The 23,998-nt window shown below is 36.1% G+C and overlaps 1 protein-coding gene across 5 annotated transcripts in view; it reads left to right on the forward strand.

Annotated features, from left to right (window-relative positions):
- Positions 1-878: 878 nt before the first annotated feature.
- Positions 879-23,998, forward strand: part of si:ch73-389b16.1 (cytoskeletal protein Sojo) — a 28,477-nt gene continuing 5,357 nt past the window's right edge. Inside the window, exons 1-19 of one of the 5 annotated variants that reach the window (XM_049479302.1) lie at positions 879-1,037; positions 1,641-1,730; positions 2,559-2,729; positions 2,817-2,923; positions 3,035-3,163; positions 3,503-3,599; positions 3,747-3,868; positions 4,520-4,835; positions 5,563-5,641; positions 5,734-5,957; positions 8,173-8,307; positions 8,891-8,968; positions 9,322-9,438; positions 11,052-11,194; positions 15,490-15,686; positions 16,775-16,988; positions 19,887-19,986; positions 20,698-20,787; positions 21,831-21,899. In XM_049479302.1, coding sequence (XP_049335259.1) covers positions 1,692-1,730; positions 2,559-2,729; positions 2,817-2,923; positions 3,035-3,163; positions 3,503-3,599; positions 3,747-3,868; positions 4,520-4,835; positions 5,563-5,641; positions 5,734-5,957; positions 8,173-8,307; positions 8,891-8,968; positions 9,322-9,438; positions 11,052-11,194; positions 15,490-15,686; positions 16,775-16,988; positions 19,887-19,986; positions 20,698-20,787; positions 21,831-21,899 — 2,427 coding nt within the window. In that variant the 5' untranslated portion in view covers positions 879-1,037; positions 1,641-1,691. Of the gene's footprint in view, positions 1,038-1,640; positions 1,731-2,558; positions 2,730-2,816; positions 2,924-3,034; positions 3,164-3,502; positions 3,600-3,746; positions 3,869-4,519; positions 4,836-5,562; positions 5,642-5,733; positions 5,958-8,172; positions 8,308-8,890; positions 8,969-9,321; positions 9,439-11,051; positions 11,195-15,489; positions 15,687-16,774; positions 16,989-19,886; positions 19,987-20,679; positions 20,788-21,830; positions 21,900-23,998 lie in introns of all 5 variants that reach the window. The other 4 variants (XM_049479300.1, XM_049479304.1, XM_022675418.2 and 1 more) reach the window with 4 other exon arrangements.

A 23,998-nucleotide genomic window follows, 5' to 3' on the forward strand; every position in this document is an offset into this window, starting at 1 on the left:
GAGCATCGAAGGTTAGGGCCTTGCCTTGTTCACAAAACATGGGTATCAAACCTACAACCTTGTTGTTGATGGACCGGGGCTCTAACCACTGGCCTACATGGGCTGTCCACAAACATATGGTCTGTGTACTCTATGCAGGTCTTGGCCTGCAAATGTAATAAAAAAAATCTTGAATGGTCTCATCAATTATATCCAGGTAAAGTTTTGGTTAAGCTTAAAACATCAGTGGTGAGTGTGAGGATGCAGTGTTTAATTAATGTTGTACTAAATTCTATATATATATATATATATATATATATATATATATATATATATATATATATATATATATATATATATATATATACGTATATATATATATATATATACGTATATATATATATATATACGTATATATATATATATACATGTATATGTATATATATATATATATATATATATATTTTTTTTTTTTTTTTACTTATATACAAATAAATAAATATAGAATTTGGTAAGAAAGCAGAAGTTTCTGCCTCAACATTAGCTTAGGATGGTTAGGTGGTGCCCAGATGTTTTGTCTACAGTACACGCAGGGTAGTTTTCAACAACAGCAGAATAATACAAAGTCTGCTTAAAGGTAATACATATTTTCGAAATGTCCTATTCTAAAAAAAAAAACAGATCTGTATAAAATTTAGATTAATTATTTTGACTAAAATTCAAATTAGTATTATTAAAAATGACTATATAATAGTTTTTTTTTTTTTTTGTAAAAATAAAAGTGTTTATCTGGCACAAAACGTTTGTTTTACTAAGTTATAGTTATATTTAATAAATTATTATTGACGATTTTTAAAGGGCTTAATAATCCTAAAAGCTGTGTTCCAGCTAAGGCCTTCAGTAACATTTATAGTGCTGCAGCCATGGTAACCTAAGTTTTTAAAAATAAATTACAATACTAACAAAAAACCTTAACAATTCAAACCTGTGGAATTAACTTTAATGTAACGTTAATCAAAGGAAGGACATTAACGTACCCTGTTATACAAGTCATACAGGTAGTAGATTTATTAACATGACTTGACAAATTTGTCAAATTAATTTATAATATTAGACTGTCTGCATCTAACTTACTTAGCTTAGCTAACCACTAGCTAAATTAATCACATTTTGTGTAACATTAACTATCCTATCCAGATCTTTTTTTTTTTATTATTAGAAGGTCATATTTCTAGTTTTCTTCTTAGAAACTAAAATATTGACCCACATTTACTGTAAGACAAATATAAACCTGTGTTAGCCAGATTTAGCTAGTTAGCTATCTGTTGCTAGGGTAATTTAGCTACGTTAACTAGCTAACTAACAGGCTTTAAAATCGCTAGTTAACATAACATATAACATAATAGCTAATGTTACACCATAGACTTTGGTCACACTTAGCTAAGCTAACTAGCTAACAGTCTTTAAAGTTGCAGGGTTAGCTAACTTAGCCAGATAATGTTACACCAAGGACTTTGTTTACACTTAACGTTAGCTAACTAGCTAACTGGGGAGGTTAAAGAAATAAAGCATCTAAATCATCTAAAACGGTCGTTTGTCATCTATATGATGATTTCTATTTCTGTGTCTTTATTTAGCTAAGCTAACACTGTTTTCCTCAGGGAGAAGTTTTGACCTCCATATAACGCTATAACACTGCAGCAACTGACAGAATGGAACGGGAGGGTCAAGGCAGCATTGGTTCTAAACAGGTAACAGTTAACTATTAAATTAAGTGCTAAGTAACTGCCTGCTATATAAGGTTTATAAGCTTGTTTGACCTAATTGAAATTGTAAACACTATTTTATATACTAATACTATAGCTTAGAGCTAGCTACAGTGGATGTCACTCACAGTCAATTAGGATAATTAACCTAACACTAGGTATGTTTAATCTTCTTTTTAACAGTAACGTTATTGTAAGAGAAATCCAGTATAGCTGGCTAAGCAAATAAATAAACAGTTAAAACTGAAAAAAAAATGTTTTAAAAACCTTTTGTAAAATGTTTGTAATTTTAAGAACAGGTTTCCGAAACTTTAACATAGTCCTGCATACAGTTTTAACTAGACTTTATTAACACCTTTCTGCTGCCCTGCACTGGTGTCTGTGTTCTACCTGGCTAATCCAAAACATTGCTAACATTTAGCTAATGAAAACTCAGACCACGTTTTATAACCATTATAAGGAAAAGCGTACTAAAATAAGGCTGACTGCAGTGCAGCCTGACCGCAGGATACCTTAACCCTTCGATGCAGAACATTTGCACACCCCCTCTTATGTGCAACATGGGTCAAAACATTTTGCTAAGAAACCCTCATGTAACATAGAAAATGCAAAAAAAGCATCCAATTTTTTACCCATATTGCACAATAGAGGGGTAGTGATTCAAAAAGGGATTTTATTTTTTTAGGAAAAAAATAAATTAATTGATTAATTAAATGAATTTTTTGCAAATATATAGAAAATAAGATCACTTTTGACCCATGTTTTGCATCAAAGGGTAAAGCATGGCGCTAAAATTTTCTTTACTCTCAACAGAAACTGCAGGTTCAAGCCCTTTCCTCCAGAGAACTGGAGATGAAATACGCCCAGCTGAGGAGGAGACTCAGTACCATGGAGCAGGAAAATAACTCTCTGGTTTTGGAAAATAAGAAGCTGATTAGTGAACTTGAGGACATGCAGTTTGAGTTGGCTAGCTCCAAAACCAAAGTACTCTCTTTTTGTATTTTTATAATGTTAACAAAAGTATTACTTAAAAGTAGCCTACATGTATTCTAACTGCTCTTTACTTGCCAGGTGCAGGTGCTGGGGTCCACCATTGAATCCAAAACATCCAGTGTAACTCAAATGACTGAGGAACTCAGTCTAGAAGGAGAAATGGACTCTCTAAGACAGTCACACAGGTTCGAGTTGAAGAAAAGAACTCTGAATTGCTTTTATAATTATACATGTAGCACATTTCTTACCTCCACAGAATTAATAAATGTTTACAACTCCACTTCTCTGTTTTACAGAGTTGTAGATGGAAAGCTGAAGGAGACACAAGATACTCTTGCAGAGAAGAACAAATTGTTGAAGCAGCTAAAGAAGGATCTGAAATATTTACAGGCAGAATTAGACAGACAGACCAGCCAGAGCATCAGGTATTCATGGTCCGGTGTTTTTGTACAGAAATGGGAAGGTCATATGAATGGTTCAAAAACACATTTTAAATCATAGATAAAATGTGATTAAAACTAATAAAAAATTTTTTTTTTTTTCTGTCACTATTTAAAAAAGTGCATACACAACAGATATACACTGAATTATTGTCACTCCACATTTATTACTGTTAGACTGTAACAAAAAAAATTACACATAATGTAAATTCATTCTGGATAAAAAACACAAATTTACACACTGTAAAAAACGCAAATGCATCAGCATGTAAATGAATAGTAGATCATTAACAGAGTTTTCTCTTTTTCATGTTTATTTTAAAGCACAGTGCGGCAAAGGGACAAAGCTCTGCTTAAAGCAGAGCAGCATGCTAAAGCTCTCGAAGAATATAGAGCCAGCATGTCTGAGAAGATTAAAAAAGTAGGTGAAAATATGATTCACACATCAAAATCTTAATGTACGTATTGTCACTGTGTGGTGAAAAACATGTATCAACTTGTAATTTTGGAAATATTTTATTTTTGCAGTATCATTGTCAGTGTTGTGTTTGTATGTTTTTCCCATCAGATGATTGACAGTGAGACAGCATTGAAGTGCAACTTGATTGAGTGTGACAACCAAAGAGTCGAAATAGAGCGACAATTATTGCTGCTACAGCAAGAAGTTGATGAGAAAAACAGGCTTGTTAGGTACAGTATTACTGTAAAGCAATTATTTAATACTTTTTAAACTACAACCCCAAATCAGAAAAAGTTGGGACAGTATGAAAAAAACTGCACTGAAACAGTTGGGATGGTAAAGCATTTCTCACTTATGTATAATGTTGCCATTCTTTCTCACAACACTTTAAAGACATTTAGGATCCTAAGTCAAATGATGTTGTCTTGAAGGCAGCACAGCATCAATTCCTTTAGAGATGTTGACCTTGCTTTTGGTCATGGTTATCATAAGGCTTGTGTTGTGTACAGTAAAGTTGTAAGTGGTTTTAGTGAATGAAGTAACTCTATATTGTAGTAGAGAAGTGGGCGGAGCTTCTGGACATGGTGAACATAAGGCTTGTGTTGTGTACAGTAAAGATGTAAGTGGTATTAGTGAATATAGTAACTGTATTGTAGTAGAGAAGTGGGTGGAGCCTCTGGTCATGGTGAACATAAGGCTTGTGTTGTGTACAGTAGTAAAGTTGTAAGTGGTATTAGTGAATATAGTAACTCTGTATTGTAGAGCTTGTTGGTGATAAAGGTTATTAAAGTAATCTTGTCCATGTGGTTCTATCAGCTGTTATTGATTGATGGTTCTTGCAGTGTGTCTGAGGGCTTTTGCTGTTCTTATTTTTTCCTCAGTGAGCTGCAGAAAAATTGTGCTCGTATTGGGGCACTGACCACTGAAGCAGATGCACTGCACTCCTGGCTTCAAGAAGCACTTCGGAAGAACACTGACTTGGAACGCCAGCTGAGTGAGAAGGAGCAGGAGGCGAGGGAAGTGGAAGATCTTAGGAGGGAAAGCATGGACCTCGTGGGAGAACGAGAACGAGAGCGAGAGCTGGAGGAGAGAAACAGAGAAGTGGAGAATTGCAGAGCTGAGCTGGACAGTCTGGAGGCCATACTCAGCCTGTTACACCTTCGAGATGGGAGCAGCCACAGTGGAACTGATTTGAATGTACACATGCTACTGTTCTATCCCTTATCCACCTTATTCTGCCATGCAAATGGTTTCTGATCGTATTGTATTTCAAGTAAACGCATTCAGATATAGCTATTGCTGTGGACACTGATCATAAAGTATGCTAACCCAGCATAGCTATTTTCAACAGCCTATTTAAACTTATTTACTGCTATTTAGAGCAAACCTAACCTATCTTTCACTCACAATGCAAAAAATAGAAGAACTAGTTAACTTATGTCCACTGCCTTCCAGAGAAGAAGGGCAGCATTTGTGGTTAAAGGAGATAGAATTAACACATCCATGCAATGGTGCAGTTCTACTGGCCACAAAACAGCACCAGAGCATGATGCTACCCGCACCATGCTTTACTGTTGGTACAGTGTTTTAAGGGTTTAAGGCCTCACTGTTTAGTACTCCAAACATACCTTTTCTAACAACTTAAACTGTGTGATTTGATGATAAATCTTTCTGTCAATGCATTTTGTTTGTGGTTCAGCTGCAAAGTTCAAATTTTAGGTTTTAATTTTGAAACAGGGGCTTCTTTCTTCTTTATCTATTTTATTAAAAATGAAAACGTAACACTTACTGTGTCCCAAAAAATGCAAGCCCTTGTTTACCATGACATTTCATGGCCATGTGTGACTGGTTTAAAGCATATTCTGTGGTTTGCTCATATAACTTAGCAGTCTCCAAACATGTGTCTTGTGTATTTTTGGTGTAGGGTGGAGGTGGACTGCTGTGTGCAAAGCCATGTTTCCTCCCACCTGGACCTGCTGGCAGCATCCCTGACCTCATGCCTGGTAAGCCTGGGTAGTGCATATCATTCAACCGCACAGTGTAGGCAGACAATGTTTGTGTTTATATGTGAATGTGTGTGTATGCGTGTGCTGAGGAACAGGTAAGCAGTACCAGCAGCTGTTGCCAGTGTTTCAGGCTCTAGAGCAGGACAGGACCAGGCAAACTGAAGTGAACCATAAGCTGCAGGAGCATCTGGATCAGGTTCAGGAACAGAAAGTCTCTCTGCAGGCCACTCTCAACCAGAAAGAGCAGAACCTCCGGAAGCTCCAGACAAAGCTACAGGAGTCCACAGCCAAAGTCAGCCAGAGAAACAAGGAGGTAATTCTTACAGCACTGTGTGATTTTCAAACCTGAAATTCTAGCATTTAAAATGTTGAAAGTGTTTGTTTTTGTTTAGCTTTTTAAATGTAAAAATAGCAGATAGCTTCTAGCTCCACAGATAGCTTCTCTACTCATTGTCACAATAAGTTTATTAGTTTATTTATTAGTTTATTATTAATTACTTAAAATGCTGCTTTCCCTTATGCCTATTATGCAGAGTGATTATTTTAAGGTTATTATCATTTTATATGTGCTGTTTTTTTTAATCTGAGTGATTTTCTTTAATGCATTTACCATTGCTAATCCATTGTATCAATATTGCATTTTACAGGACACAACTTTTAATGGAAGTCATGTACAAGCATTTTATTTTGTATTTCTATTGTTTTATTTTATTTTAAAGCATTTCAATTTGTCTATTTATCCTGGATTTTAAGCACATTGTAAAAAGCAAGTCCCAGATTTACATTACTCAAAAAAATGGAGATACAAGGTTTACAGCAAAATATAACCACAGAAAATAAACTTTCATCTCTGTGAGCTTTCTCTAGTGGTGGTCATTTAATGTATGCCTCCCCCTGGTGGACTGTGCTGATAATTACAGGTTAAGATGAAAATAACTGCATGAATTAGAGAAGAAACTGGAAGTGGAAATTTCAGATTACACTTTGATTGTGGAGAAAAATCAAGTGCTGAAGTGTCTATTTCAAAGCTTCAGTGAGTTATGGCCCTGTCAATTTCTTGTGATATATTTTACTGGCTCTGTTTGTGAGAATCATGAGAAGAGCAGCAGCTTCCAAAAAGAAGAAGCTTAAGAACAAAAAGAACAAATACCAGCAGACACTGGAAGAGACACAGAAGCAGCCCATTTTAAAGTGTAGACAGCCAGAGGATGAAATGTTAATGGTACAGCAATCTTTAATTTACATCCAAATTCCAAAAAAAGTTAAGACTTGAATGCATTATTTTAGAATTGGGGATGTAGTTGTAGTGTTTTTGTATTGAATTTATGTGAGATCAGTCTGCTACAATAAATTATTGGATTATTGGGTGTTGTAACAATGAGAACCAACAGTTTTTATTCCTGTCCCTCAGCATTTTCTAATTTTCACTGGTACACAACTCTTCACTGTCCTTCTCCAAGATGTAATACAGTGAAGGCCCACACACATTTATAGAACATAATCCCAGTGTTGTGGTCAGGAAGCTCTCAGCCCATCGTGATAAACACTGTGATTTTGGACGGAGGGCTCATTTGCATAATACACCCTTCTGCAGGGCTCGGATGAAAACATTGACTGTGTGTCTCCATCTTTCCCACCCAGTGAAAAACAGCCCATTGTACTCTTATCTTTCATGGACTCCCATTTTGGTCCATGCTTATGTAAGAATGCCTAAACCGCTGTGGCCAAGTCATGTGGTGTCAGAACTGTGAGATCATTGTGTTCTTGGCTGTAAGTGGTGTGTATGGTTTGGGTGCTGCAAAGTTTGGCATGGACTTCATAACATCTCTCAAAAGTAAAGCCAGGACAGGTCTAGCGCCTCTGCTGGCTGGTTGCAGTATGATGTTTAGCTTCTTCCTTCCCCATATGTTTTAATGACAAAAATGTTCCACCCAATTTTATCACTGTATCTCATCTTTCTTCTCTAAACTATTTTCCATTTCCAGTGTTTTATTCTAGCAGTTTGTTTTTCTCTGTACTAATATCAACACACTTTTGTTTCCCCCAGAAACGATTTTTTAAACCATATACTATTAAATCATAAGAATGTGGGCCTACAGGAATTAAGTGATTGAAAGACTATCCACATTACATGCAGTAATTTTGTTTGTGCTGTCAGGAAACAAGCTAGTTATTCATACAACAGTATTATTTATCTTGTGGTATTATTTTGCTGTTAACAGACACGCTGTACAATGTTCTCCATTTTATTTTATTTTATTTAAATAAAATAATAAAATAATAAAATACAGCATGGATGAAATTTTGCTTTAATTTCTATAGAACAGAAGGGAATGGAGCCAAGGTGTCCAAATGCAATAGCAATACTTGATTGACGCAAAAGAAAAAAGGGTTTTGGACTGATCTAGTCAAAATTTTTTTTGTTTTCTCATATTCTGTTAATGTTAACATTTAGGTATTAATCTGAGACCCATTACTGTGATAAATATGATCCCTGTGTTATTTTTAATCCCTGTGTGTGTGTCTAGTTGCATGTCTGTTTAGGACAGAAGGAGACGCGGATAGACGAGCTGGAGAAAATTCTGTCTACAGCACTACAGGAGATGCAGGTGAGCCAGTGGAGAGCAGAGTCACTGCACACTTCCCTTACACAGCTTAAAAAGGTCAAAAATACACACAAACACACACACACACACGTACACACAAACATGTATCTTACAGTTCTTGTGTAAAAAGCTTCACTGTTTGCTGCACAAAAGGGGGATGTGCGGGGGATAATGGTTTGGTGTATGAAGTCTGGTGATCTGCTCGGATCTGCTTTATTTTGGTGCTCAAATACAAAAGACGTAGTCATGATCTAGTACATGTCTTCAGTCTTCAGTCTTTCCTGGCCACAGCACTCATTTTAGGATCTAGCTGTATTTGAATTGTTAAAACATTTTTCAATTTGCATTGTGTGCTGGTAGGAGCCCAGTCTAACATGCACCAGATTAAGATATATGTATAATAGTACTAAAAATGTGATCTTGTCTGAAGAATAAAGTTTCTCCTGGAGTTCTCCTGGACTCTCCAAACCAGCCCTCCAAAGATGTGTTCAAATCCATCAGCAGGGTACCTGATTTACCATCATTAGGCTCTGATTTACTAAACCAGCTGCTGAGAACTATAAATAAGACTTCATGAGGTGAATTTAATGCCTACAAAGGAGCTTTAAAATTGTAAAATTGTCTTCTGCGTCACTGACAGGAGGCTGAAGATAATAAAATGGAAAATCTGAAGGCTCCGAAGAACCTGAATGCCCAGTCGGCTCAGTGTGCTGCACAGGTGTGTATTTTTATTTATTGACTCAGATTTTCTTCCCCAATCTAATGGTATAATTCAACCTACTTGTGTTACAACATTAAAAATAGAAAATCAAAAACGTAAAAACTGCGAAATTAAAAAACACAATTGTATATATATTTATTCTATACTGCAGCAAAGAGAAAAAAAATAATATAAAAAGTAATACTTTATTTTTGAAAAAATGAACTGACATATGTTAGACTACTGTGGAAGTAGTGACATTATCAGTTCATCACACTAAGGGTAATGTCATATTTCCCAGCCCTAATCTCCACTACTTCATTCAGCACCCTGTTGACCTGCCCTCATGTTTTCTGTGCATGCTTCTGCAGGTAAAGTTTCTTGAGTCAGCCCTGTCCTCTTGCCAGGAGGAGCTGAGCAATTGTCAGAAGCACATGGAGGCAGCTAAGGACGCATATGAGAATCAGCTGGAATCCAAAAACAGAGAGGTATGATGCGGTCATCCTTATTCGCTTCTCATTTCCTGAGAACGAGCAAGAGGCCACAGAAAGGCCAGGTAAAAGCACTGTAAAATAAAGAAGGATAGCTGTAGCTGGATATGGTCTGTCATAAACTAGAAAAACTGCGCCCCAAGCCCATTCAGATAATTGGGAATATGATGAAATATGGTACTTATGTTGTTGGCCTTTTAGAACAAGCAAGAATTCATTCATCATATTGCTATCCCAAGCTATAAAACCGGTAAGGCTAACAAATGCCATCCCTTTGACTCACAAAGCCTGTGACCATATGTTTTAAATGCAGTGTGCGACATACTTAGTTGACTACTCAGTGAAAGCAAAGCTCATTCAGCATTTGCTAAAAAGTGCCTAACTAACTTGACGTAGCAGCTGTCAACGTCTCATGAAAGTGAAGCCACATACAGCTACTAATATATTTCTCTAATAAAAACGGCCCATTTCCAAATCAGTCTCTGTTTTCTCCTTTAAACCTATTGATGTACTTGTGGACTTATACAAATGCAGTATCCACTTACATATTTAAGGAGCAAAAATAGGTTTATTTAAGAAAAAAAATGAAATTAAAAAAATAATTGGCCTGTGACAAAAAGGACCATCCAGACTGTTATCAGCAACTGTTATGAGCATCAGCAAGTCCAAAAGTCAGGGTCTGTCATGGAATGGTGATATGTCAGTACACTTCTCTGATGCAGCATTAATGATGCAGAAAAGTACAGAAGTGAAATCTTAGAGCAACATATTCTTTCATAATGATCACATCTTTTCCAGGCCGTGGAAGAATAGGGTAATGGTTCTCAACTGGCCTACCTTCAGTCCAAACTAGTCCTGGGCCATTTTAAAAATATGATGTCTTGCTAATTAAAAACAATTTTTAAGACACACAATATTTATTTCATACTATCAGTAGCTACAGATCCTCAGAAAACACATTTCTAACACTCATACTGAGTACAGTGTTTTTATACAAATTATCTTGGCCTTTATTCAATTAAACTGGACTAATTACACATTTTGTGTATTTAGTAAATTAGCATTTTTGGTCAGAGTTTTGTAAGCATTGATGCTATCCTCAATATGCTTAAAAAAGTATATCAGTATGATAAGAATATGTATCATTTGTCCTATTGTGCACATCCTAAACTGTCCTGACCTGTTCCCAATAGAGAGTGTGTGGAGAACTTTGAATAAAAAAATGGAACAACAATAATCGTCGATAATAGGGAGAATGGGTTAAAAAAATCACCTGAAACACTTATTTACTTAATATTCTCAATACCAAAACGTTCTTCTCAAGTGTTGTGAGCTCCAGGACAGGCCACTATGAACCAACTCAGAGTTCAGGCTATGAAATAGCTTAAGCCTTAATATACAATGAATCTGTTTTTAACATTATGACAGAACCCTTTGTTGTCAAATCAGAGCATTTAGCAAGTTAAAGTAGCCTCTATTTAGACCTTCATGTGATGAACCGTAGTAATTTTGTTCAACTTGCATCAATACAGGGTTAGCTGTGTTTGAGGAAACGTGGAAATGTGACTTTATGCTCTGTTGTATACAAGTCTGATATTTGTCTTGGTTAGGTGACCCAGTTAGAGGAACAGCTGGAGAAGGAGAAGACATTGGCTTCCATTGAGCTGAAAAAAGCAGAGTGCGAGGCCCTCTTAGACAGGGAACATGAGCAGAAACACCAGTCAGAAGCTTCACAGCTCTACAACTCTACCACGTGAGGCACACACATTAAAAAATATTAATATTATATATTATAATTATATTATATTAATTTATTCTGACATGCTAAAAGTCATGGGACAGGAGCTAGTATCATGTTCCATAAAAGCTAAAGAACACTGCACTGACCTGTCAGCCCATTTTCCAAATTAATCCAGAATCTACAAAAGTGTTTAAGGAGCAAAGATCTCCAGTTTCTAAACTAATTTATTAAAACATAACTGTCCAACGACAAAAAGGACCATCCAGACTGTTATCAGCATCAGTAAGTCCAAATAATGATAAGCATTAATGATGCAGAAAAGTGCAGTAATTAAATCTTAGAATAAAATATTACAACAATATTCTGTTATAATGATCTTTTCCAAGTTGACCTTCCTTTAGTCCACAATAGTCCTGGACCATGTTAAAAATATTATACAACATTTTTACTATACACTCTTCCATACTGAATACAGTGTCTTTAATTCAAATTATGTTTTCCTTCATCCAATTAAACTGGACTATTTACACACTTTGTGAATTAACACAAAGTGTCAGATAAGTGGGCACTGAAAGAGACTGTGATTTCTGCCAGAGTTGCTCATCTGATTGCAAGGACAATTCTAGCTAAATACTGCACTGTCTACAGTGGGTTGTAATGCATTCTATAGTATATTCTTGGTACACATGTGACATGTGAGATGGAGGAATGTTTAATACCTGCTTAACTTGAGAAATTAAATGTCCCATCTGTTTGCAGCGATTATCATTCAATAACTCCCATAATTCACAACCTTAAACTATTTTGACTGATTTCATATTACTGGCTTATAATGACAACATACACTATGTGGACAAAAGTATCCATACACCTGCTCATTTAATGCTTTATTTATATTTAATGGAAAAAAATCTAAAAATGTATTCTGTATATGTACAACAATGGTTTGTTAACGAAAGTGGAGTGGTCTTACAAAAAAACGTTAAAACTTAAAAAAGAATCCTTAAAATGGGAGAGTAAACCTCACACTAAAGCTTGGGTAAATCAGAGTGTTCATTTCCTCCAAGAAATCTAAATTATTTGGATCCAAATCTTAAGTAAAGGTTGCAAAGCAATCACTATATAATCACAGTGTGCTCTTTGGTGTTTATGTGTGTATATGTGTACACATGGCTCGTGTGATACACGTGAGAGAGCTATGTGTAAATGTAGAAGTACATAGTGGTGGCTGTGGGTTAATCAGGCGTTAATCAGAGTTGCTTATCTGTGAGTGAGCTTCTTTGTTATCCAGCTGCCATATGAGAGAGAGAACAGTTTAACAGAGGACAGATTCTCTTATCTGCATAGTGAGTGATCACACAATGCTTCCCCTGCAGGCAGTGTTTCTGATTGTGGGTCATGTGTCCGGTGCTCAAATAGCTTTTCTGAAAACACAGTGGAAAAAAAATATAGATTTATAGATTTTTATATAGAAGTATATTGATTTTATAAACAATAGAAAATGATTTACCTTATTTTTCTTTATAGTTAAATTCTACTTTTTGAAATATATATATAGATACATATACAGTTGTGGTCAAAAGTTTACATACACTTGTAAAAAAACATAATGTTATGGCTGTCTTGAGTTTTCAATAAGTTCTACAACTCTTATTTTTCTGTGATAGAGTGATCGGAACACATACATGTTTGTCACAAAAAAACAGTCATAAAATTTGGTTCTTTCATAAATTTATTATGGGTCTGCTGAAAATGTCACCAAATCTGCTGGGTCAAAAATATACATACAGCAACAAAATTTGTCAATTTTGGTGATGTAGCGAGTTGTGTCAATCAAATTAGCTTCATGTCATGGCCTCTTCACTTCTTGTAAGTGATTCTGATTGACTACAGCTGTTGACTTCTCATGAGCCCATTTAAATAGGGCTCATTTGACCCAGTGATTAGACTCAGCTACAAAAGCTACAATGGGAAAGTCAAAGGAACTCAGTGTGGATCTGAAAAAGCGAATTATTGACTTGAACAAGTCAGGGAAGTCACTTGGAGCCATTTCAAAGCAGCTACAGGTCCCAAGAGCAACTGTGCAGACAATTATACGCAAGTATAAAGTGCATGGAACAGTTGTGTCACTGCCACGATCAGGAAGAAAACGCAAGCTATCACATGCTGCCGAGAGGAGATTGGTCAGGATGGTCAAGAGTCAACCGAGAATCACCAAGAAGCAGGTCTGCAAGGATTTGGAAGCTGATGGAACACAGGTGTCAGTCTCCACAGTCAAGCGTGTTTTACATCGCCATGGACTGAGAGGCTGCCGTGCAAGAAAGAAGCCCTTGCTCCAGAAAAGGCACCTTAAGACTCGGCTGAAGTTTGCTGCTGATCACATGGACAAAGATAAAACCTTCTGGAGGAAAGTTCTCTGGTCAGACGAAACAAAAATTGAGCTGTTTGGCCACAACACCCAGCAATATGTTTGGAGGAGAAAAGGTGAGGCCTTTAATCCCAGGAACACCATGCCTACTGTCAAGCATGGTGGTGGTAGTATTATGCTCTGGGGATGTTTTGCTGCCAGTGGAACTGGTTCTTTGCAGAAAGTAAATGGGATAATGAAGAAGGAGGATTACCTCCAAATTCTGCAGGAAAACTTAAAACCATCAGCCCGAAGGTTGGGTCTTGGGCGCAGTTGGGTGTTCCAACAAGACAATGACCCAAAACACACATCAAAAGTGGTAAAGGAATGGCTAAACCAGGCTAGAATTAAGGTTTTAGAATGGCCTTCCCAAAGTCCTGACTTAAACCCCATTGAGAACATGTGGACAGTGCTAAAGAAATGGGTTCATGCAAGAAAACCATCACATTTAGCTGAACTGCACCAATTCTGTCAAGAAGAGTGGTCAAACATTCGACCTGAAGCTTGCCAGGAGCTTGTGGATGGCTACCAAAAGCGCCTAGTTGCCGTGAAAATGGCCAAGGGACATGTAACCAAATACTAATGTTGCTGTATGTATATTTTTGACCCAGCAGATTTGGTGACATTTTCAGCAGACCCATAATAAATTTATGAAAGAACCAAATTTTATGACTGTTTTTTGTGACAAACATGTATGTGTTCCGATCACTCTATCACAGAAAAATAAGAGTTGTAGAACTTATTGAAAACTCAAGACAGCCATAACATTATGTTTTTTTACAAGTGTATGTAAACTTTTGACCACAACTGTAGATATGGCAGTTGTTGTGCAATATTTTATGATAAATGGACCAATAGAAATGCGTTATTTTTTTACATTAAATTCCATTACAAATTAAGAGTTTTCTTTATTTTTATTTTTTTATTTCTCTTTTCTCTTTATTATTTTTGAATGGCATATGCGTATAGTCAAATCAGAATATTCTGACTACCTTTTTCATAGTCAATTGGATCAGCTCCACTGAGCATAAAGGTGTGTTTTAATTTCTATAAATACAGACAGTAGTTCTGTAACTGTTTTTTTGCATACCTATACTAATTATCCTGTTCTTCAGTGGTCAGGACCCTGCAATACACATGCACATGCATTTCTGGACAACCTGAGTAATGAGGATGTAGAGTAATATTTTACAGGATGTAATAATATGACTCGCCAGTATCTTGCTCACTTCAACAGAGATACACAGAACACAGAAGAGCAAAAATTTACAGTACATGCTGTTCTCTTTATTACTAATCAGTGAGCATTTCAATAATTTCAGAATCAATTTTAGGGTAGAAATGCTATACAATGTTGTTTTAACAATAACAATATTGGATCTAAACATAGTTAAAGAAATCTAGATTATAATGCTCTTTACATGTGCATTCTAGCATCACAATATGTTTTAATAACAGGAGAATAGAGCTTTGATGAGTATCAGATAAGCCCAGAGTGTGGCTCTTTGTGTTCTGTTTTCCTGATAAATTCAGTGGTTAAAAAGCCATGTAGCTGGAGGCTTGATATGAGGGAGATCCCGTGATTATTAGACTCTATTCACAGATTGTTTGTCTGTTTTATGGCTAATTATGTCTTGGATTTGAGGTATAAAAGGCTGATCCTCCTGTTTTTAACTGGGGAGAATGATTAGGGAGGATGGGAAGTAGTAGATTTTACACAAATTTAGAGGAAATCATTGGAAAACACTGATTTCCTGTGTTGATTTTTGCTGTGCCTGAACTTATCAGTGTACCATATTATATATCGATGGTCACTGGTTAAACTCGGAGTTATCCAGACTTTGCTTCTAGTATTGCCGGACTGTTGATCGCACCTTCTGTGCCGGTGTTTGCTGTGCAGGCAGCTCCAGGAGGACATGAATAAGTACCGTGGAGAGCTGAGCGAGCGGGAGCGGGAGCTGCTGCTGATCCGCAGGGCCAGCGGGGCTAAAGCCTCTCAGCTAGCTCAAATGGAGAAGATGCTGCAGGAGACCAAAGGAATGCTGGACAAGAAGAGTGAGATGAGTACGGAAAAAAAATCTTGCGGGGACTCCATGGGTCTGTATCACATTTGTTTTTTTTTTATTTTGTTTATTGCCCTTTTGCTTGATCTGTTATTATTAAGTATTGGTATTAAATCACCAATGCACAATCCTGCATCTTTGCTATTTGATAAAATATTACACCAGAATAGCGATACACTATGCGCAGGCCAGGTATGCATTAGATACACAAAACAAAATCAGCAGGATGCATTTGCAGTATTCTATAGCACAAATAGTATTATACCAAAACTGCAATGTGGCTCTTTTAATGAAACTGAAGAGGTTAATTAATAATATATATATATATATACATTTTTCAGTGCAATAGGAAATTAAGGTTTTTTTTGTATTTAAAACTTTATTCAATTTAAAACTTTATTTGTTCACCATAAAAGCATACAAAATGCAAATAGCACATAATACTTTAATGACTGTTTAGTCACATATACCTTAAGATAGAAAAAGGGTCAAATAAAAAGATCAAAAGTAAAATTCATAAATATACTGACTGTATGTGGCTAGAATTGCCCATGCAGATATACAAGTCACTTTGACAGAAATCCCATTCACATTGCTAAATGATTCAAATGCCATAAAACGTTATACAATTAAAGAAAATAAAAAATTAGTTATTTATTATTGAGTATTAAAATTACACAATGTTAAAAAAACCAATGACAGTAGTGATACAGGAGCTACAATTTAAAATATTTTGACCTATTGTTTACTGTAAGCAAGGCGATATTTTTATTATAATTATATAAATTAAATTCTAGCAACTGTAACGGGATAAAAAAAACAATCAAATCATAATCACAAAATCTAAATAAAAGAAAAAAAATACTTTTTACATTATAAAATTTTAACAGTGGGATCTGAAGACTGAGTACAACACTGATATCTAATCATCTTTACAGATAAAGTGATAATTAAAATTAATACTGCGCTTTAAAAAACACAATACATTATTGTAAAACAAAATATTGCAATAAACATTCAGTATTGATATTTTCTTACACCCCTTTACTCACTGTAAGTCTCAGCAGTGGTGTTCTCTCTCTTTTTCTGTAACTGTTTATTTATTATGTCTCTCTCTCTCAGTGTCTGAACTGGAGGAGAAGGTCCAGCGCAGTAAGCGTGACCGGCGTAACTCTCTGCACCGCACGCAGCTGCTGGAGAGTCAGATGAAGACGGTGCGGGGGGAGCTGGTGAACACTCTGGATCATCTGCAGGCACTGCGGGACAAGCTGCACCGCTCCCAGCAGAAAGCAGAGGAGCGTAAAGCCGCCATGGAGAAACTTACAGCCGAGCTCAGGTGAGGCTTCAGGCCCAGCTCACCCATCCTGACCTCCACAGTCCTGTGACCTGTGCGTCATCAGCGCCAACCACAAAGACTTTTTGTGCCATTGTTGGGAAATAGGAGTGTTTTGTTCCTCATTTGCCCTTTGATTTTGGTCTTCTTAGGCATAACAATATTATGTGTGCCTAAAGGGGTAAAGCTGGTTATTCCACACCCATCAGTGTGGGTTGTGTTTGAGCAAATTGTGTTGCAAGGACCAGTTCATTTTACACAATGGTTAACAAAAAAAAAAAATCACTGATTGACTGATGTTGTTGGTGATGTGTGTAATTAGTGCCCCCTTTGGTTCTGATTTGTTCCACAACGTTTCTCTAAAAGAAGGGGAAAAATATTTCGTTAGTTTTTGCCTTTGTCAAAGCATAATTATTTGGCAATGAATGGCAACCCTACTTTTAATACTGTGATGTGTTGGATTATTGACTTTTACTAAAAATCATGTAATTATGGCAATATTTATGTTGCAGACAAATCTATAGATTTTTTTATTGTGTAGCCCTATAATATATATATATATGGCAACGATTGGCTGCTTTTCAGATAGGGCTAAGCAAAGTACATTCCAAACCTCAGACCTAATTTATTTTCCTCATATTGGTTATATCATATCAGTCATTTCAATTAATCAAATTTTTAGTTAATCATAATATTAAGTTGAGATTATATCGGCCAGCACTAATTGTAGTATTTACTATTTATTCATATATTTATTTATTTAACAGAATCGATACACATTATTAATTAGCATAATTATTTTATAATTGAAATGTGACAGATTCAAGAGTTGGTTGATTTTGATAAATATGCATATAAATGCACAGTGACATTTCATCATTGTCATTGCAGTGTGCGCATGTGAAGTTTTAGATCAAATGATGCAGAGAAAGAAGGTGCAGATTGAGATTTTACATACAAAAATGAAAGCACTGTTTAAAATTAATACTACAATTGAGAATTTAACCAGATCCACTAACTCTGACTTATTATTTGACTGGTGTTTTTAATATATTTATAGGTCTTTAATTGTCTTCTTGTACCATATCCTCACTGTCCGTTATTATGATGATGTTTTCATTTTATTATGTTTCTGTATTATAAGTGAATGATGACCTAAAGAGTCATTATAAATATCTGTATTTGGATTGTTTTACTTTTTTTCCCCAAATACCAAAAGCAAATGTGATAAGAGATGAACTGCTAGAGATTTGTGGCCCGAGGCTGAGGGGCCTGAAATGAGCTGTGTTGTTGTGGTGTTTATATTTTTATTTATAGTCTTGTATTGATTTATTTGAATTTCTAAAACCACATGCCGCACACAATGCTATGTTCATGTGCTAGCAGTTCTGCTAAATCCCAATCCAGTGCCTATAGCTGTTTATGGTATCACACAATAACTAAAACAGCAGTGCAGATTTAAGTTGAGCAGGCTTCACTCCTTTCAGTATTACCAAGACTTTCATATTTTCATAAGCAGTGTATGAAGCACACCGTTTTAGGGCATCCATATAGCGCACCGCTTTCTTCATTAAACCATTTGTATACCCTGCAGTTTTATGCATTATGAAAAGAAAATATTTCCAGCATATCCGTTTTATTGGTGGGTTTTTCCCACTATATCCACAAGATCAGATCTTTCATATTGTTCTTATGAACCAAAGCTGTGCGAGCAGCTCCAATCCTTAATGTACCTTATAAATCCCAGAGTTCAGTCGCTGCCCTTTCATACATCTTCATCCTGCTCTCATCCTGCCAAGACATAACACTGCTTCGTTACATTTGCCTTCGGGTCCTGAGGGCCCAGAGAGCCAAAAGGTTACGCAGTCCTCACAGGAACACAATTTTTTTTACTAAACGCTTGATTTAAATTGAGTTAATGACTTTTTTCAGTTACTTGAAAATGTTTGTACTACAAATCAGTCAAGAGTTTGAAAATTTGAGTTTAGAGCATGTGCAAGTAAACGTCGAACGACCTCATGATTTCATAATGAATGGAATAGTAGAAACAGAAATTCAAGCCCCCCCTCCTGCCACACAGTAGTAAATTATTATGTTGATTAAACATGAAAAACTGTCTACTTTGGATAAAATTGTGTTTTTAATTTACTGTGTATTGGGTGACCCATGTCCTACATTTATCTTGTAAATTTTATTATTTTCATCAAATATACATAGAATACAAACAAGATTTACATATTTAATGTTAGTAAAGTTTAATAGAAACTATAAATAGAAAACCACAATGTTGAATCAGTGTAAAATTGATGCGCACAAATAAATCATTTCTGATGTCAGAGATTGTTTTAGTCCTTTAGCGATTGAAAAAAAAACAAAAAATGTTAATGTACTTTAACACACAAGTGCTTTTAAAGCTGTCTGTTCCTTTTCATACATGAGCTGAATGTACTGTGGAGAGAACAGTATGTGTTAAAACTTTTTAGTGTTTAGTTTTGGGAGGAAGAACGTGCCTGAAGCACCTCTGTTTTCCAATCCAAACATCTTGTAAATCCCCTGGACTTTTCTCATGTGTTATGATGAGCTTTCACTACCATCCTCCACCCTAACTTCTACCTTTAACACTGTTATATCTCCCGCTTGGCTAAATCTCCTTTATCTAAACTAAAAATTGAGATTAATTCAGTTTCCTGTAAATTGGGTCCATTTAAGTTCTGTTTTTGTGTGTTTACTGATATTACCTTTATTTCTCTACTGCACTTTTGTTGCTTATTTGTCAGATCTGTTTATTGTTTTCTAATTATATTGTCCTCAAAGATTAAAATAAAGTTATTGAGGATAAAGATTTTGCTTCTTATCACAGTCATGTGTTACCCTGTGCCTGTTTTTATTAATTCTCCAAAGGGAAGCACGAGGAGAGTTGGACCACATGAGGAAAGAAGCTGAGAACAAACACAAAGCAAAGAAAGAAACCAATGACAAACTTCAACAAACCACACATGAGGTTCCTCTGAAAACACTTTACATTCTTCCACTGTACACACTATTTATTATAGCAGTGTATAGACTGAGCCACTAGTATAAGAAGTAGGTTGACCAAACATGTTGACTAACAGTTAGCAAAATGCTAAATGGCAAAATGCTATTAGGGAAGTTTGTTTTGTCTTTATTGTTGGTATTAGGAATGCACAGTCAGAAACTACTAAGATGAATGCTGATTGGACAGTTTATTATGTGAATTCTGGAAGTCCTGTGATGCCTAGGTTCTATTTAAAATATAAAAGGCCAGACTTTAGGATACTATGGAATATGTTAGTGTAAGTAAATATTTGAATATTGAATGTTTGCCCTGTGTTTTAAAATTTTAATGTATTTTCTAAATTGTAGATTAATATTGAAGACATGAAAACCATAAAGGGACACATATGGGATTACGTAAATAACAAAAAATGGGTTGTCTTCCACAGCCCCCTGACCTAAACCTGCTCAACTGAGATGGGGTATTCTACCTCATGAAGACACTTGACTCTTTGATTTACAAAATAATTCGACGTGTGTTCCTGTATAGCTTTAATATAGTCATCAGTATTAAATTTACAATGTACAAAATCATAAAAAGACAGAAAACACATTAAATGAGAGGAGACATGTTCAAACTTTTGTCTGGTACTGTGTGTTCTGAATGGAACTGAGTCAGTTGGAGACTTCTGTTCAGGATTATACAATGGAGCTGGAGCAGAAATTAACCTGTCAGCAGGAGGAGCTGAAAACCTCAGCCAGAGATGTGACAGAGAACACCAAACAGGTCAGCTTTACAGGCATCACAGTGATCCTCCCCAGTGGTGGCAGTTTAAAGGGCAGGGGCAAAAAATAATAAAAGGGCACCTAAAGCACAACATGGGGTGCATGAATGTAAGTGAGTTTTTAAACTTTGTATTATCTGTGACAGAAATTAACTTTTATTTCCTTCTTGTACCATTAAATAGATTATATCCTACTGTGAGGGAATTTATAGGGCCCCACATCACATTTAATCCTGTGTTTTACCTGCTAGAGAACACTATTCAAGTCACACTCCTGGAAAGGCCACCCTGTAGGACACTGTTTAGTACAGTGGCATAGATTGTATGGGTGGTACAATACTGTATATTTATATTGCAATATATTGAATCGTCTTGATCATATCAAATCGATAATGTAGTGCAAAAAAAAAAACAATATTTTCATTGAAACATTGGTTCCCTTAATTTGACTTTACTAAAGTTAATTCTTCATTATTTCACTTAGTGGCACTAATCAAATGAATAGGTTAAACCTGATGTGAAAAATATTGTTTTTTTTAAATTCTGTGAAAATAACACCAATAAATCCATAATTTCTAGTATTAGCATATTTATAATAAATTGAGTATTACAGAATCACTGTATCATGAGATCAATGTTATCATGGGAAATGTATTTTCATAATATACATTGAGTGTCTTGAGTTGCCCTGTGATTCCTATCCCTAATATAAAGCACTAACTTTATACATTAAACTTTTCTGGAAGGAAAGATGGACACTCATTAAGACACATTATCATTGCATTAAAGGACACCTTAGCGGGCACTTAATCACTTTTTCCCCACAAGAAGGGCAGCTAATAGACAAATTTGTCTCCTTCTCGCTACTCTAGAGGGCACTTTAACGATGCGTTTTCAATCGTTGAGGCATCAAGTGGACAGTTGCCCCCTGCTTGAGTCCACCAGGGATCTCATGGGTCATTGCAAATGTATGAATTCTCTTTAGCTATTGCACTGTAAGTAATGCGTTTGTGTGTGTGTGTGTTTGCTCTTCTCTATGTGTCAGGTTGAGTATTTAACTGAGAGGCTGGAGGTGATGAAAGCTCAGCTAGAGGAGAAAGAGAAGCTAGAACAGGTACAAATTTTACACAAAAAGAACATTTAAGTTTACAGTTTAATCTGCTTTCAATATACACTACACTCTATATCCAAATATTTGTTGGACATTCTTCCTAATTAATGTATTCACTTACCTACTTAAGATTGCACTTACTGCTGACACAGAGGTGCAGATGCACCCACAGCTTTTTAAGTTCATGTTGATTCCCTGGAGCAGATGAAAGTACACTTGAAGATGCATTATATGGACAAAAGTATTGGGACCCCTATGCAAAAACCACCTATAGTGTTTTTTATGATATCCATTAGTGTGTAGTCACCCCCTCCTCTCCCGCAGTTTTACCGGCAGAGCTCTACAGTTATTGAGCAGCAGAGTGTTGGACACTTTTCTGCACTATGCTTCTCAGCACTCAGACACCCCGTCCTGTATTTTTACATGGTCTGATTCTTCATGGCTGAGTTGCTGTGGTTCCTAAATGCATCCACATTTTAATAATAACCACTCATAGCTGATGGTGAAATATATAGAAATATATAGAAATTTCACTAGCTGACTAATTTGAAAGGGTCACTAATGTCTGTAAAGGCAGATTGCAGGGCTAGGTGCTGGAATTTATACATCTATTGTAAAGGGACAAATAAAAAAAACACCTGTATGTCCCAATACTGTTGTTCATTTAGTGTGGGACAAACAAGTTGTGCATTCCTTTATCAGCAATGAATATCCTTAAACCTTGTTTTTATGCTATTCAATTGTATTTGATTACGTGTCTTCGTTGCCTTAGTGTCCTTAACACTCTGATTTGTGTCCAAACTGTCTCATTCATGCAGGGATGTTAAATATCACAAAACTGACAACAGACCAGTAATAATAATCAGAACAGGTTCTTCAGCCCATGTCATTCCTGTGTTTATGTAACATTAAGACTGCAACATCAGCAATCTACCCACACGCAACCACACAATCAAACTCAAACTTGGCTCTTCTAAAGAACAAGGCCCAACCTGAAACTTAAAATTAAGAAAACAAAGGTGCTTTGAATGGTAATGCCATAGAACATAAACACACAAATATATATATATATATAAAAATTGCCATTTAGAAGCCCTGCCTTGACGGGGATGCCCTGCACATATCACTGAGCTATTAACGTCCCTCGTATTACTACTAGGGGTGACTGACTTTTGTATGCATTATGGGCAGGGTGTTGCTTCACAGCAAAAGACAAGATTTAGGTTCTTACCACAAGGATTCCATACTCTTAACACATCTGTCATTGGATTCAGCACTAAATCCAGCCCCTGCTGTTTTTTTGCCTGTCAATGTATGCCTGCAGTTAACCCTGCAGAACCCTTATACTCTGTTATGACTCTCTTTATGTCAGTCATGTGGGCACTTGTTGTACCACAGACACAGGAATTGTCAGGCCTCTGGCTCAGGCTGCTGAGTCACTTCACTAAAATTTTTACTAAGGCCACGATCCAGAGAGATGAAGATAATTAAGGTCTGAATAAAGGACAGCTGGGCTTCTATCGCAATTTGTGGAATGTGTGAAGGAGTGGAGCTGCAAGGCTTTTACAGCCTCCAGCTAACAGCAATTATCTCTTAGCAATTACTTTCACAGACCTCACAAATGTAAAACGACAAGAGTTTTACACTGCTGTGGGCCTGTAGTTGTCAGACTGCTTCCATAAACATCGCATAACGCATGTAAACAGAATGGAACAGAGACAGCCTTTGTTTATAGCATTAGCATTATCTGGCTAATATGTCAGATTAAACAGGTTAAAATGGTTAGCGCCTTATTAGCAGTTTAGCTCAAATAAAAGGAGTATATTTGATAGCTGGGTCGGGTCGAGACTGGATCACGTTTTTACCACAAGTGAACCACTGTTGTGTTTGTTTAAGACCAGACCGAAACCACCTTCACTAGCTGATCTTGATTCGGTTGTTTTGATCTATACCCGAGTGCGATAACTTTATTTACACCTGCTCATTTGAACCACTCTAAGGGTACAAACCAACCGGACGAAATAGTGCTGGTGTGAAAACACCCTTAGATATTTATCTTACAGTCTGTTTTGGTGATAAAAGAATATGATCACTTTTGCTCC

Source organism: Astyanax mexicanus, chromosome 5 (genome assembly GCF_023375975.1).
Source record: "Astyanax mexicanus isolate ESR-SI-001 chromosome 5, AstMex3_surface, whole genome shotgun sequence".
Taxonomy (NCBI): domain Eukaryota; kingdom Metazoa; phylum Chordata; class Actinopteri; order Characiformes; family Acestrorhamphidae; genus Astyanax; species Astyanax mexicanus.